The sequence below is a fragment of the Peromyscus maniculatus genome, chromosome 20 (assembly GCF_049852395.1).
Source record: "Peromyscus maniculatus bairdii isolate BWxNUB_F1_BW_parent chromosome 20, HU_Pman_BW_mat_3.1, whole genome shotgun sequence".
NCBI lineage: Eukaryota > Metazoa > Chordata > Mammalia > Rodentia > Cricetidae > Peromyscus > Peromyscus maniculatus.
In genome coordinates this window covers 23,632,378-23,648,722 of record NC_134871.1, presented here as the reverse complement: position 1 = coordinate 23,648,722, position 16,345 = coordinate 23,632,378, and the positions used below count along the sequence as shown (strand labels likewise).

Sequence of the window (16,345 nt, the reverse complement as noted above, 5' to 3'; positions counted from 1 at the left end):
ATGTATTGAAAGTAGCTTCGTTAGGCTGGCTTTCATATGGCTCACTGGGGAGTCCAGCATTGACTAGCCGGATGCTGGAGAGCCTGAGAGACCAGAAGCTGCTCAGTACACACACCTTGTGTGTTTGTCCTATAAGAAAGTTGTAGAGCAGCCAGTGGCGCACACCTTTAATCCCAGCACTCAGGAGGCAGGGCCAGGCGGATCTCTGTGAGTTGGAGGCCAGCCTTGTCTACAGAGCGAGATCAAGGACAGGCACCAAAACTACACAGAGAAAGACTGTCTCAGAAACAAACAAAACAAAAAAAGGAAGTTGTAAAGCAGACATATGTGTGTGACTTGCATCTTGCCATTGAACTAGACATCAGTTTTTAAGTGTTGGCCGTCAGCTCACTGTGTCAGTTGTGAAGTGGTTTCCCTGTCAGAACACAGCACTGTGCCCTTGCATTCTTCCTACTGAAGAATCTGGTTATCAGACTCTACGTGAGGACCCTAGCCTTTTCATAAAGGCTGTTTTAAAGTCTTTATGTTGGAATATTTAGGGCCTGCTGGGCTGGGGTTGCTGGGCTCTATGGAGATGGATTGTTCTGGCTGTTACTGTGTTTTGTTTTGTTTTTTTATGCTGGTGTCTAGACACCTGGGGTTGGGAAGACTGTAATTCTAGGTGTTGGTATCTTGTCTTTGTTGGGTGGAAGTTTTGTTCCTTGGTTTCTGTTTCCTTTCTAGTTCTTAAGAGAGTGTGGTAGACTGTGTGTTGCCTGTAGGAAAATCTGGGGTCCTGATAGATATGGGCACTGGGGATTTCAGGTAAAATGTGTTTCTGGATATTGGGACCTGGGACTTAGGAATGGGGAGGGGCTGGGGGCAGTAGAGGGCTTTCACAAGGGGGAGAAAAGCAGGGTGTTTCCACCAGGATCTGCTCAGTCAGTCCACTGGGTATGCGGGCAGAAAGTGAGGGGAGGCTACAGCAGAATGTTTGCTGAAGAGCCAGGGATGAGACTGGGGGATTGGACTTCGAGGGATGGAGGGAGAGGTGAAGATGTGCAGTTAGCTTACTTGCTGCTCTGGCGGGAGTGGCCTGTGGGTTCCCAGAGAGCGCCTGCTGGAGTTGGGGGCTGCAATAAAGCAGTGCACAGGGCATGGGGTTAGGAGGGGAAGACCTGTTGGGTCCACTGGAGATGGGGGGAGGGCTGCAGGAGGTATTCTGGTGCAGAGCTGGGGGATTAGATTTGGAGGAACAGAAGGTGAGGCGAAGGTCTGCAGTCAGCCCACCTGCTTCCCTGGCCAGACACTCAAAACTATTCTATTAGAATTAGACTGGTTGAGGACAGCATAAACAAGAAATCAGTGGGCAGCTGTTCATGCCTCTTCACCAGAAGAGGATTCTCACAGGGCCTCGGCAGTTTCCTGGCCAGGTGAAAGGCTGACCATTGAGTGCCTTTTTACTGGAAAAGGTTGAGAGAGAGATACAGAATACCAGCTGTGGGCTGGAAAGATGGCTTTGCCATTCTCAAAGGCTTGGCTCACAACCAGAGTGCCAGAATACCAGTTGTGATGGCCCTGTTTTTCCTTAGTCACTTTGCCCCATCAGGTCGGGTGAACTTTCCATGGGTCCAACATTCTCTAAACTTATTGTCATGTGATTGTTGATTGTGGATCCTCAGGTTTTGATATACCTGGCCGTGAACTTTCTATACTTTTGTCTCAGCCTCATTGTTATGAAATTGTCCATCAGACAGACAGACAGACAGACAGACACACACACACACACACTTTTTTTTTTTTTTTTTTTTAGTTTTTCGAGACAGGGTTTCTCTGTGTAGCTTTGCGCCTTTCCACTTTGGAGACCAGGCTGGCCTCCAACTCATGGAGATCCACCTGCCTCTGCCTCCTGAGTGCTGGGATTAAAGGAGTGCACCACCACCACCCGGCTAGCTGTTTATATTTTAAGAAACAATGTATTAGGTATAAGTAGTACTCAGCAGTGTATTTTAAAGTGTATTTGCAAGTCAGGAGCTGTTTAGTTGGCCGTACTGATGAAAACACCATTCCTATTCCTTTTTATCTTCCAGAAACTTTTCAGACCTTATAATTCACCAATGAGAGCTTTTCCTAGGTTTTTTTTTTAACTTGTTTGTTAATACAGCTGTGATTTTAGGATTTTTTTAAATGTTTAAATAAAAGCATTTCTGTGGCATTAAGAAGATGGAGAAATGATGCTAAATGATGATGTTCAGTACATTCCTCACAAATCAGAATTCCCAGTCCTCTCCTACTACACATTCTCTCTATATGATGTCAGTTTTTATACTGATGACTTTAAGAGTAGGTATTCTTTTTAAAGATACATTTTTTATTTATTCATGTATGTGTGTGTGTGTGTGTGTGTGTGTGTGTGTGTGTGTGTGTGTGTGTATCCGTGTCCTCTGGAGTGGGAGTTATAGTCAGTTGTGAGCTGCCCAGCATGGGTGCTGGGATCCAAACTCAGGTCCTCTGGAAGAGCAGGAGTGCCCTTAACTGCTGAGCGTCTCTCCAGCCCCGCATCTGTATTTGAAAGCGTCTTGCCCGCAGTGCTGTGTGTGTAGCTGCCTGCTAGCAGTTGCTCCGCACTGAAGTGTCCCATGGAGACTGCCCCGTCAGCAGTCGAGTGAGTGGAGGAGCAGATGATGGGGTGACAGTGCAGTGGGACCCCACAGCAGTTAGGAGGAATGGACCATTGCTCCACAGAACAGCATGGATGCATCTCACAGTAATGACCTTGGGCTGGAGAGCTGACTCTGCAGTTAAGAACACTTACTGCCTTTGCAGAGGATGGATGGGGAGGGTGGTTTCAGGTCCCCATATCAGATGGCTCACAGCCACTTGTGACTGCAGTGCCAGGGAATCAGATGACCTCTGACCTCTTGGGACACCTGTATACACACACGGTACACATAAACTCACTCGGGCACACATCACTAAAATCCATAAATGAATCCTTAAACAAATGATGATTCCGGGTTAAAGAAGCTAAGCAACAGAAAAGCACACAAACTGTGTGGTTCCACTTGTATAAAATAGAGAAGTGGTTGCCAGGGATGGGAGGTACTGAGTGCATGAGGTGGGGAAGTGACGGGGCGGGGAGGGCTACAGGGGAACTAGATTATAGTCATCTTGACTAGAGTAATGCTTTCAAAACTTAGCTAGTTGTACACTTCGTATAGATTTAATTCATCACATGTGACTACCTGAATAAAGCTGGGGAAACCCTCCATACCAAAGGCTTTCCACACAAGAGCAGCAGTCCTTGCCCGCACCTCCCACCCTGCTTCCCAGAGCAGCCACTCAACTCTTAGGTGTGTTTTCTCTCTTCTTTGTTGACTGTCTCTGTTGAATTTCAGTCTCTGTTTGTAGGTCAGAGTTCGGTTCTCCTATTCCTCTGCTTTTACTTTTCTTTCCTGCATCCTAATGACAGTGTTTAGTCGAATTCTTATCGGTGTTAGTGTTGCAAGGGACACTAAATATCAGATACCGCTGTGTCGAGAAGTCTGTTTATTTCTTTTTTTTTTTTTTTTTTTTTTTTTTGGTTTTTCGAGACAGGGTTTCTCTTGTGTAGCTTTGCGCCTTTCCTGGATCTCACTTGGTAGCCCAGGCTGGCCTCGAACTCACAGAGATCCGCCTGCCTCTGCCTCCCGAGTGCTGGGATTAAAGGCGTGCGCCACCACCGCCCAGCCTGTTTATTTCTTTAATATCTCCCACAGTTAATGCAATAGCTGCATTTCCCCCAGTCCCTTTGCTGTCTGTACGTGTGGCTGATTCTTTCAGATGTCTTAATAGTCTTGTCAGACACCTAGCATCGATTTCCCGAGGTGTTCCAGGTACTGTACAACCTGTTTTCTGTGTGTGTTTCTTTTTATTTCTTCTTGGAGTTTTATTTTTGAGACAGAGCTTCATGTAGCCAAAGCTGGCTTCAGACTGATCCTTCTCCCTCCGCTTCTTGAGTGCTGGGTTCTATTTTCTCTATTGTGTCTTCGGTGTCAGAGATTCTCTGTTCCATCTCTTGCATTCAGTTGGTTATGCTTGTTTCTGTAGTTCCTGTTCGTTTAGTCAGGATTTCTATTTCCAGCATTCCCTCAGCATGTGTTTTCTTTATTGTCTCAAATTCATTTTTCAGATCTTGGAATGTTTCTTTCATCTGTTTAATTGCTTTTTCTTGGCTTTCTTTGATTTCTTCCCATTTTTTGTTCGTTTTTTTCTTGGAGTTTTATTTTTGAGACAGAGCTTCATGTAGCCCAAGCTGGCTTCACACTCACTGTGTCACCAAGGACGATCTTGAACTTCTGATCCTTCTCCCTCCGCTTCTTGTGCGCTGGCTTTAGAATCCATCATGCCTGGTTTGCACGGGGCTGGGACCTTATGCGTGCTGGGCAAGCACTCAGCCAACCGAGCTGCATCCCCAGCCCCTGCAGTCTGTTGGTTCCAGTATCCCACTGCCCTTCCCAGGGCTCTTTCCTTCACACATCTGCCTTCCTGTGCTCTGATGGCTTTGTGCACTAGACTCAGAGCTGTGCTGCTCAGGGCCCCTTTCTACTCTTCAGTGTCCGTCACCTCAGTCCCACACCCTCCACCATTTTCCCTCTTGGTTTCCCCCATCGGTATCTTCTCCAGGAAGGCTGCGTACTTGACTTTTCCACCCCTCTTACTGAAAATGATTTTTATCCCTCACATGATATGTCCTGGTTATGGTTTCCCCTCCCTCTACTCTTCCCAGTTCCTCTCCACCTCCCCTCCCCTCCAGATCCACCTCCTTTCTGTCTCTCATTAGAAAACAAACGGGCTTCTAAGGGAATATAATGTAATGCAATGCAATACAATACAATACAATACAATACAATACAATACAATACAATACAATACAATACAATACAATACAGTACAACCAAAACTAACATTTCCGAACAGAAGAAAACAAACAGAAGGAAAAGAGCCCAAGAGAAAGCACAAGAAAGAGACTCACTGATGGTATAATCAGGAATCCCATAAAAACAGTGACCTGGAAACCATAATGCATATGCAAAGGACCTGTAGGGTAAAAGTAGAGAAGGAAAAGTATATATAAATAAAATAGAAAAGGGAAGCCCTGACAGGACAATAAGAGACAGGCAGCCTCCAAAGCTCCCGAGTCCACTTCCTGTTGGCCGTCTGCTGCTGGGTGTGCAGTCTACCCTTGAGAGTAGTCTGTTGTCCCCAGTGAGACTCCCTTGGAGTAGGTGAAATTATCATTTGCAGGTGGTTGTCTGCTGGAGATATCTCTGGGTTAGGGATAGGGACACCTGTCCACTCTCCCTTTCCGCTCTAGGACACCATCTGGTGCAGACCTGTACAAGTTGTCTCAGTCTCTGTGCGTTCATAGGTGCCTAGATCATTGATTAAGAGGACCTTGTTTTCTTGGTGGCCTCCATCCCCTCTGGCTGGTACACTCTTTCAGCCTCCTTTTCTGTCAGGGTCCCTGATCCCTGACAGGAGGGATTTGAAGAAGACCTCCCTTTTAGGACTGAGTGTCCCAAGGTCTCACTCTCTGCATAATGTCTGGCTGTGGGTCTCTGTATTTGTTCCCATCTGCTGCAGGAGGAGTTTCTCTGGACACACTGTACTTTTTAATTTGAAAGTCAATTTTTAAAATTCCTTCCAGGGCCAAAAATGTCATTATTTTACCCTAACCTAAATATTTGGCTAGATATAGAATTCTGTATTGAAAGTGACTTTCCCTCTGAACTTTAGAATTATTTCTTCATTGCCTTTTGGCGCCTGATAAATTATCAAATATTCAGGTATGTCCTCCTTTGAACACAGTTGTGATCCTTTCTTTGCTGGCCCATTGTTTTGTTTTAGGCATGCTTTGCCATTCATTGTCCATCCATCCTCTGCACAGGCATTCATTATTTATATATGTGTATGTATATGACATCATTGGGTAGCAGACACTACTGTAGACTCTGGGGATACAGCAGCGACTGGAACAGACTTCCTTCCCGCCTTTAATTTCATCTAGTGGTCAAGTCCAACGTTAAGAAACAGCAGTATAGAACCACTCCTTAGACAGGTAAGGACAAGCTGCAGGAAGGGGTGGGAAGAGACAGACTGTTTTAGATAGGTGGGCAGAGGATGTCTCCAGGAGACAGGCGAGCAGACTCGAGTGAGGTCAGAAGTCACGACTGAGGCAGAAGGAAAGGAACAGAATGTGAAACCACTTGTGACAGCCGTCACACCAAGTCCCATGGCAAACCCTGAGTCTTTATTCTGTTTACAGCAAAACCAGCACACTTCCTCTTTCTGAACATCTTTTCCTTTTGTCTTACAGGATACCATTTTTTTTGGATTCCTACCCACCTCACTGCCTGCTCCTCTTTAGGTCTTCTTTTTGTTGATTCTAAATAAAGAAATGCTCTAGAGATCAGATCCTGATCCCCTTCCACCAGAACACTGCTCCAGGGAAACCCACCAGCACTACCTCTCTGGTGCACTCCAGATGTGAACATCTGCTTCTTGACAGCTCCATTTGGCTTCACCAAGCACCTCACACTCAGTCCATTTACAACATAATTCAGACCCACTGTCCTTCACACAGTCTCCCAATCATCCAGATCTCATGATGCTCAAGCTGTTCAGACCAAGAATCTTGAAAAGAATGAAAGAATTCATTCTTTTTATACCCAGTCTGCCCATAAATCCTACAATTCTTCCATCAAAATATATTTCAAATTTGGCCACTTCCCATTATTACCACCCAGTGGAAGTCACTGTGCCCGCCCTTTCTAGCACACTGCAGAGGCCCTCTGGGCCTCACTACCCCATGCTTGCTAATCTTACATCTACAGCAATCCATAGTCCCACAAACGTGATTCTTTAAGATCTACGTCTGCCCTTGTTCGAGGACTCCAAAAGAACCGTCCGAGTCTTCACCGTGCCCCGCCGGCCTCCCCCGCCGGCCTCCCCCGCCGGCCTCCCCCGCCGGCACTGGTTCCCGTCGGTCTCCTGCATTGCTCTCCTTTGCTTGTCCCCATCCATGGTGCTTCTGCCTCAGTCTTTACACTGTGCCTCAGTCGTGACTTCTGACCTCACTCGAGTCTGCTCGCCTGTCTCCTGGAGACATCCTCTGCCCACCTATCTAAAACAGTCTGTCTCTTCCCACCCCTGACTGCAGCTTGTCCTTACCTGTCTAAGGAGTGGTGGTTCTATACTGCTGTTTCTTAACGATGGCCTTGACCACTAGATGAAATTAAAGGCGGGAAGGAAGTCTGTTCCAGTCACTGCTGTATCCCCAGAGTCTACAGTAGTGTCTGCTACCCTATGTGTGTGTGTGTATGTGAGTGTGTGTGTGTGTGTGTGTGTGTGTGTATACATATATATATGTGTGTGTGTATATATATATCTGAATGATGAATGCCTGTGCAGATGGGATGAATGAACAATGATAAAGCATTTCTTCTAAAAATAAAAAAGGTATAACCTATAAAATGATAACTTCCACCTTGTAGGAAGAACTCATACATAAATCTAACAGACTAAAAAGTTCCTACCTCAAAATGTAACCATATTGAAAGAAAGAGTTAAAGACTCATTTGGAAGATAAGTAAAAAGGTATATGCTTTAAGCATTTGTGATTAACATTTTTCTAACTGTGTCTTTCTATGTTTTCTTAATAGCACTTTCTGCCTCTTGCAAATCTGGAATGTTCACCAAATGTTGAAATATTCCTTTGCCAAGCTTTCATACCAACCTGCACAGAGCAAATCCATGTGGTTCCACCTTGTCGTAAATTATGTGAGACAGTATATTCTGATTGCAAAAACTTAATTGACACTTTTGGGATCTGGTGGCCTGAAGAACTTGAATGTAACAGGTAAGTTATGTTTTTCACTGAAAATTGAAAATACAAATACTGAATACTTTCAATATTGTTAGCTACCCATGATATTACTAACATTGACTCACACTTGGGCACAATGGTGGTAAGCACTGTAGACCTACCTATTGGTTAGCAATCAACAGCCTTAGTTTTTGCTCTCAGGGAACTTTGGGTGAGGGAGAAGGGGCAGGTAATAATCAAGTAGTTCTGTTAGTAAGTGCAGTAATGACTGAGACACAGCAAAGGCGAGGGCGTGATTAGAACTGGGGCTGGGGAGGGGTCAAGAAGGAGTTGACTGTCACCTAAACTGTGACAGATACGGATGAGTTACTTCGGTGATGGGAGAGGGGAAGAGCATTCCAGACACCAGGAGCAGCTTGTCCTTGTGATGGGAAAGCTCTTGGCACAGTAGGGCGTTGAAATACCATGAGGAGCTGAGCACGGTGGCACAGGCCTATAATCTGAGTGCTCCTCAGGAGGCTGTGCCAGGGGATCGGGACTTCAAGGCTATCTTGTGAGACCCTGTCTCGAAAATAAAATAATAAGAACGACTATGGTACAAGATAAAGAGAGAAGCAGCAGTCAGGCCCTCCAGATGCACAACATGGTCTCCTGCCGGGGGCAGGGGTCCCCAGTGTGCAGATCAGGGCGCTCCTGCTGCGGTCCCATGAGGGATGTTGGAAAGCTCTCCTTGGCAGTTCACCTCAGGACTCCAGGCTGCCTCCCTTTTCCAGCGTTGATGAGTAGGGAGTTCATCTCAGCTGCCTCTGCCAGTAGCCCTTTACATCCAGGTGTTTTGTTTTGTTTTGTTTTGTTTGTCAAGATGTCAGTCATTTGGTCACAACTGGACTGACTAATAAGGAGAGTGTGCATGTGTGTCCAGGAGGAGGAATCCAAGGATGAGGAAGTACCTGGTCCAGCCACTGTGGAGGAGCAGTCGCTCCTTTACTGGAGTGCTGGGGGCAGAGGCTGGACTGTGGGGCTAAGAGGGATGGAGGGATGGAGAATAAAGTCAGACATGTGCACAGTCTTCAGGAAACCTGGTGTTGAAACAGGAAGAGGGTGTGGCTGCTGGAGGGACTCAGAAGATTCCCTTAGTGAGGTAAGTGGGGAGGAAGAGAAAGCACAGAGAAAGTCAACAGCGGGCTTTATCTGTGGTAGAGTTTTATTGGACAGATTTAGTACAAGATGAAGGAACAATAACTGACTACTGTAAGAACTTCAGATCAAGGGAAAGACAGTCATACACAACAAGAAGAAACAGTCAGTAGAGTCTTCTGAGGAGGAGATAGGATCCCAAGCACAAATGTGACAGGCAGGAGGCGCCTCCGTCCTAGTGGTGGGATGGGTCGGGGTGGCCCTGAATGGTTGGGTTGTATGGTTACCAAGATGCTTGGAGGACTTCGCCTGCTAGTATCCGTTGGAAGTAGCTGGTGTCTGGGTCCTGTTGAGTCGGGGAGGTGGTTATAAATTTGATAGGCGGCAGGTGGAGTAGACTATCGAGGCACTGTGGGTAATCCTGAATTTGTAGTGGATACTCTGGTCTGTGGAGACATTCTGCAGCAGTGGTGGGATGCTGGGGCCTGTTACCTGGGGAACAGGTATTTGGGGTTAATCTGTGGTTGAAGTTTTATCAGATGGATACAGTGCAAAGATGAGAAAGGGTAACATGAGAGGCTGCAGAGAACATTTGTTGTTCTTATAGACAACCCGGGTTCGACTCCCAAGCACCCACATGACAGCTCACAACTGTCCATTACTCTTGTTTCAGGGGATCTGATGCCCTCTGTTAGCCTCTGAGGGCACTAGGCATCCACATAAAGAAATGGACGCAAAACACTTGCATACATAAAATGAATAATAGAAAGAAAGAGTAAGATGAAAGAATAATGAAAAGGATATTCAACATTAGTTAGTCTGTGACTGCCTAAATGGATGAGGACTGAGGTGGAAACAGGATGTCCCTGTGAGGTTTAAAAAGGCATTGTAGACAGTTTATAAACACACCCTAAGATTGGAGCTTACAGACCACTGGCAAGATGCCTGAGCTGATTTTTGAAGCTAGCGCACCCCTACAGAAAACAGCCAGATTCCTAGGTCACCATAACTAAGATAGCTGAAGTGGTTCTGGATTATCTTTGGAGAGAAGGAAGTTAAGAAGCCAGAGTTGAATGAGTAGTTCACAAAGAGGTCAAATCCCTGAGGATGATACCGGCAGGAGGGGAGAGGAGAGAACCCCAGATTCCCCCTCGGTCTTCGTGCCTTCTTACTGTATGCCCTCCTGGCCTAAGCTGAAGATACAGCAGGGAAGAATTCCCGTTGTCCTGGATCTTACAACTTAGTGGCAGGAGGATGACATTAATAAATTCTAGGTGTACTCAGAGGTGATGTCGGTGGGAAAGATGCTTGCTCTTTCTGGGATTGCCTGCACAGTTTTAAAGCATAAAGGTCATGAATCACAAAAACATGAGTGGTATTGAATCTGACATTTCCCCGTCTTTTGGAGTTTTAATTTTGTAAAGTTTGATTTTGTTGAGAAACATCGTTTTCTTATACCAAATCAAATTTGTTTTGTGTTTGAAATACCCGATACATTGCATTGGAAAATAGAACCTCCATTTTTAAAAAAAAAAAATTGTGTAAACCCAATGTCAAACCATATATCACTAGTATAAAGCAGACAAACCTCTTTTTTTAAACTACTGATGATTTGATCACTAGAAATACTCTAATTTCTCCCTGGATGTTAGAACAGTCTTTAAGGTTTTATGGCATCTTACTCTGCAAATACAAAAACAGGAGAATTTCTGACTAGAGCTCTTGTCCTCGCCTGCTGGAAGCTTTAACGCACCCACACAGGCAGCTTCTGTTCGACTCTGGGACTCTGGAAGAACGACACACTTAGGCTCTGGGTTCCCAGGACAGCGCTTCTGCCCTTCCAAGTGCCTTTGCTTTGGAACGGTTGGGGAACGCACCTCAGTCCTTGGAGGCCCAGGTCCCCAGCTTGTCAGGGCCGGACACGCTTCTTATGCAGGACTGTGTTGCCAGTGTGTCTCCTTCTAACCACACCTCCTCCCCGTCCTCTCTCGCCTGTCTTTCCCTGTAGCACAGCCTATCCAGTAAACAGTGGGAGAGTCCTGGGGTCTCATTCCGCGCCCATCCAGTACACAGTGGGAGAGTCCTGGGGTCTCATTCCGCGCCTATCCAGTACACAGTGGGAGAGTCCTGGGGTCTCATTCCGCTTTCTTCCCCTCATTCTCAGTCTTCGATGGCCTCACTGTCTCCATCACTGTGTGCCTGTCCCGTTTTCAAGAAAACACACTAGGGCTGCAAAGAAGGCTTGTGTTGCTCTTGCAGAGAGCCAGAGTTTGGGTCCCAGCACCCGTATCAGGTGCCTCACAGCCGCTTGTCAGGCAGCCTTCTGGAGGTCTTCACCTTCGTGGGCACCGCAGTCACATGCACACACATGGACCCACAGTTTTAAATGAGGAAATCCATGAGCAGGTGCCTCCACCACCCAGAATACTGTGATGGAGTTTTAAGTCATTGCTTGCATTCCATAATGCAAATGATGCAAAAGTGCTCACTTAATGTGTTTTTATAATGTGAACCATCCTACTGTGTCAGGATCAAAATGCTACTTGTGTTTCTTATATATACCATCACACCATACTAATGTAATCTATTTAGGCAAGGTAAAATTGTCTATTAGATATGAGTCTCAGGAATACATTTTTTTCACCTAAGTAAATTCCATCTCGGCCTTTCTGTGACAGTGAATAAATGTGATTGATGTGATTAATATTGTGTAGGTCTGACCAACCGCAGTTACAGTAAGAAAATAGTAAGAAAACAGGATTTAAAGCTAGGCATGGTGGTGCACTCCTGTAATACCAACTCAGGACCCAGGGTAGGAGGACCCAAGTTGAAGGCCAGCCTGAGGTATGTACCAGGTTTAGGCTTAGGCTAGCCTGGTCTACACAGTGACAGCTTGGAGAGGGTTTTAAGCACAGTTAATTATGAATGATCCTTACCAATTCATTGAACTTTACACTTTAATGTTCATTATTTTGTTTCCTATTCTATAGACATTAGGAGTTTAGAATTTTAAATATTTTGTTTATATAGTGAAATCTCACACAGTAAGTTGGGGAAGGCTGGTTTTTTGTTTTGTGTTGTTTATCGCCAGGCTGAAGAAAGTATAGAACCTTTGTGGAATTCACACATTCTGGTAGATATATAATCATTTTCCAAAACAATTTATTAATATGTGGTAAATTGTAAATGCCCATATCCTAAATCTGAGAAATTGTCTATAGAAACTCCTAACAAATTCTGAGCCATCCACAAGAATATCAGTTATTCCTTCTAAAAACCCTATTGTGGTGGGTGATTTGTGCATGCCATAGTGTATGGGTAGAGGTCAGAGGACACTGTGGGGTCAGGTCTGTCCTTCCACCATGGGGGTCCAGGAGATTGAACTTAGATCGTCGGGCTTGGCCCCCAAGCATCTTTACTTGTTGAGCCATTTACGGGCCCCCATTTTTTAAAGTAGAAAAATATCTGAATGTCCATCATGAAAGAACAATTAGCAATTGTGATGCACTTACACACTGAACTCCTACTATATCAGGTTGATAAAATGAACACAGCTGACTCACACCTGTCGATATTAATAAACTGAGAAAGTTGTGTTGCGTGTAGAAAGCGAAGTTATGGCCTGATGCCATTTCTATACAGTTCAGGACCTGGGAAACTCCTAGACAAGGTCATGGCTAGTAAATAATACAGTAAAATATCCTCAGATGCTCGAGGAGAATAAAAACCACATTTCCGGTAATGAATGCTCTTGAGAAGAAAGAAAAGGGAGTAAGATGTGACGGAAGGAGTCCTGGCCATGTGTGTAATATATTGCTTTACTTCAAAGACACTGATGGGCAGTGGTGGTGCATGCCTTTAATTCCAGCACTCAGGAGGCAGAGACAGGCGGATCTCTGTGAGTTCAAGGCCAGCTTGGGTCCAAAGGCTCCAAAGCTACACAGAGAAACCCTATTTTAAAAAACCAGAGCGGGCCAGGAAAAAGACACTAAGCAGAACTGGACTGAATGATGTTACATTTCAATAAAGTTGCAAGATTTTGAGTTTTCATTTTACAGGAATATATTTCTATCTCCCTGTCTTTGTTTTGAGACAGAGTCTCACTGTGTAGCCCTGACTATCCAGGATCTCACTCTGTAGACCAGGCTGGTCTCCAGTTCACAGAGATCAGCTTGCCTCTGCCTCCTGAATCCTGAGATCAAGGTGTTCTCCACCACACCAAGCCCTTATTCATTCTCATTCTCTCTCTCTCTCTCTCTCTCTCTCTCTCTCTCTCTCTCTCTCTCTCTCTCTCTCTCTCTCTCTCTCTCTCTCTCCCACCCCCTCTCTCTTTCTGTCTTTCTCCCTCAAAAAGTATTTTATTGGGGCTAGAGAGATGGCTCAGAGGTTAAGAGCACTTGCTGCTCTTCCAGAGGACCCGGTTTCATTCCCAGCACCAACATGGCAGCTCACAACTGTCTGTAACTCCAGTTCCAGGGGATCTGGCATCTTCACACAGACATACATGTAAGCAAAGCATCAATGCACATATAAAATACATAAATTTTTAAAAGTATGTTATTGATATTTATGAGTGTTTTGCCTGCATGTGTGTGCAGTGCCCACAGATGCCAAAAGAGGGCGTCTAATCCTCTAGGACTGAACTTACACAAAGTCCCTAACTGCCATGACAGTGCTGGAAATCAAGCTCAGGTCCTCTGGAAGAGGAGCCAGTGCCTTAACCACTGAGCCACCTCTCCACCCTCTTATTCTCTATTTTAATCTTAGTTTGTTTTATTTTGAATGCATTCTCATTGTTTTTAAAGCATATAGACCCCTCAAAGTAATACCAGTGTGCACAAATTCAGCTCAGTGGTAAAGTTCTATATAGAAGAGAATTATCTGTGTGTTATTCTTTTTTTTTTTAAAGATTTATTTATTTATTATGTATACAGCATGTATGACTGCAGGCCAGAAGAGGGCACCAGATCCCATTACAGATGGTTGTGAGTCACCATGTGGTTGCTGGGAATTGAACTCAGGACCTCTGGAGGAGCAGTCAGTGCTCTTAACCTCTGAGCCATCTCTCCAGCCCCCTGTGTGTTATTCAAATTAGTCCACAAGCAAAGAGGCTGACAGCCAGTGATAATGAGTCAAGCTGATCCGCAACCTGTGTCGTGATGGTGGTCCTGTCCTTCTTTTGAGACTGTAAGCTCTACCCTGTCACTCTCCTTAGCCATCCTAGTTTTATTCCCCTTTATCACGTGATTGATCAGGAACTGCTCTGAGCATTAGAGAAAGGAAGCAGGGTAGACTGGAGCTCAGTGGAAAGAGCGCGTGTCCAGCAGGCGCTGTCCCACACTCAGATAAAGAAAAGCCAGCTTCCTTGGGTTTTATATTTCACACGCCATTATTAAGCAGGCCAGTATTTTGTCTGGAGATTACCAAAATAAGTAAATTATACATTCTCTTAAATATTCAGTCTTAAAGGCAAAAAATATTTAAAATTATGACTTGACTGATTATTTTCCAAGGAAATAGATTTTTATGATTTTCTATCTACATGTTGATATATTTAAGTGAGCTGAGGCTTTGTGAACAACCATAGTTTTTAGTCAATTTCAAAACTCTAACCAGCCCTGAATCACTCAGCCTTACATGTCTCCTATCAACTGTGAATGCAACAAGACCATGGTTTATCCTGGGTAAGTGTAAGATAAAGTGGGGGTGGGTCTGAGAGGAGTTAGGGGACAGAGAGGTGAATATGATCAGAATTCTTTGTATGCATGTATGAAATTCAAAAGAATTAATGGAAAATAGTATTTAAAGACTGATGACCTCATATATTGAGTTTTTGTGATCTTTACAGATTGCCACACTGTGATGACTCTGGTCCCATAACTCCTGATCCACACACAGAGCTCCTTGGTCCTCAGAGGAAAACTGAACAAGTCCCAAGAGACATTGGCTTTTGGTGCCCAAAGCATCTCAAGGTTTCAGGAGAGCAAGGCTATAAGTTCCTGGGGATTGACCAGTGTGCCCCTCCGTGCCCCAACATGTATTTTAAAAGTGATGAGCTGGACTTTGCCAAAAGTTTCATAGGAATAGTTTCAATATTTTGTCTTTGTGCAACTCTGTTCACATTTCTTACATTTTTAATTGATGTTAGAAGATTCAGATACCCAGAGAGACCAATTATCTACTACTCTGTCTGCTACAGCATTGTCTCTCTCATGTACTTTGTTGGGTTTTTGCTGGGCAATAGCACAGCTTGTAATAAGGCAGACGAGAAGCCGGAGCTCGGGAATACGGTCGTTCTGGGCTCCAAGAATAAGGCTTGCAGCGTGGTGTTTATGTTTTTGTATTTTTTCACAATGGCTGGCACTGTGTGGTGGGTGATTCTCACCATCACTTGGTTCCTAGCCGCAGGAAGAAAGTGGAGTTGTGAAGCCATCGAGCAGAAGGCGGTGTGGTTCCATGCGGTTGCCTGGGGGATGCCCGGCTTCCTGACCGTCCTGCTGCTCGCTATGAACAAAGTCGAGGGGGACAACATTAGCGGGGTTTGCTTCGTGGGCCTCTATGACCTGGATGCCTCGCGGTACTTTGTCCTCTTGCCTCTGTGCCTCTGTGTGTTTGTTGGGCTGTCTCTCCTCTTAGCTGGCATCATTTCCTTAAATCATGTTCGACAAGTTATACAACATGATGGCCGGAACCAAGAGAAACTGAAGAAATTCATGATTCGAATCGGAGTCTTCAGTGGCCTGTATCTTGTGCCCTTAGTGACACTTCTTGGTTGCTATGTCTATGAACTAGTGAACAGGATCACCTGGGAGATAACTTGGTTCTCCGATCATTGTCGCCAGTACCGCATCCCGTGCCCTTATCAGGTAGGAGCTGTCATTTGGATTATGCCTCTATTTACTTTTCGTGTTCCTGGAAATGCACTTGTATTAGTCATGGTCAGAAAATTAGACTTCGGTTTGAGAAGACCTAACAGACACAGGGAGTCCTTCCCTGTGTGCCAGTCAGGCTGGGTGACAGGCTGAAGTCCCTCCCTGTGTGCCGGTCAGGCTGGGTGACAGACTGAAGTCCCTCCCTGTGTGCCGGTCAGGCTGGGTGACAGACTGAAGTCCCTCCCTGTGTGCCAGTCAGGCTGGGTGACAGGCTGAGTTCACTCCTCCAGCAGTAGTTCTAATTACAGTTATGATACAGTGAGTCTCCTGTAGTTATTTTAAGCATTGAATTGAAAACAACAATTAAATTGGGTTATAAAAGCAGATTAACAGTCATGAAGAATAGGCCTCACCAGAGGGATAAAAGGAAAAGTAAGTTCTCCTGAACTGGAGAGGTTTACTGTTTTTTTCCCAACTCCTTTGGTAGGAA

The 16,345-nt window shown here is 45.1% G+C and overlaps 1 protein-coding gene across 3 annotated transcripts in view; it reads left to right on the top strand.

Moving 5' to 3' along the window:
- The window catches only part of Fzd6 (frizzled class receptor 6), a 36,228-nt gene that overhangs the window by 13,501 nt on the left and 6,382 nt on the right, over positions 1 to 16,345 (top strand). For all 3 annotated transcript variants that reach the window (XM_076555858.1, XM_076555857.1, XM_076555859.1), the window contains 2 exons: positions 7,683 to 7,879; positions 14,832 to 15,849. In XM_076555858.1, the coding sequence (XP_076411973.1) occupies positions 7,683 to 7,879; positions 14,832 to 15,849 (1,215 nt within the window). The remainder of the gene's footprint in view (positions 1 to 7,682; positions 7,880 to 14,831; positions 15,850 to 16,345) is intronic.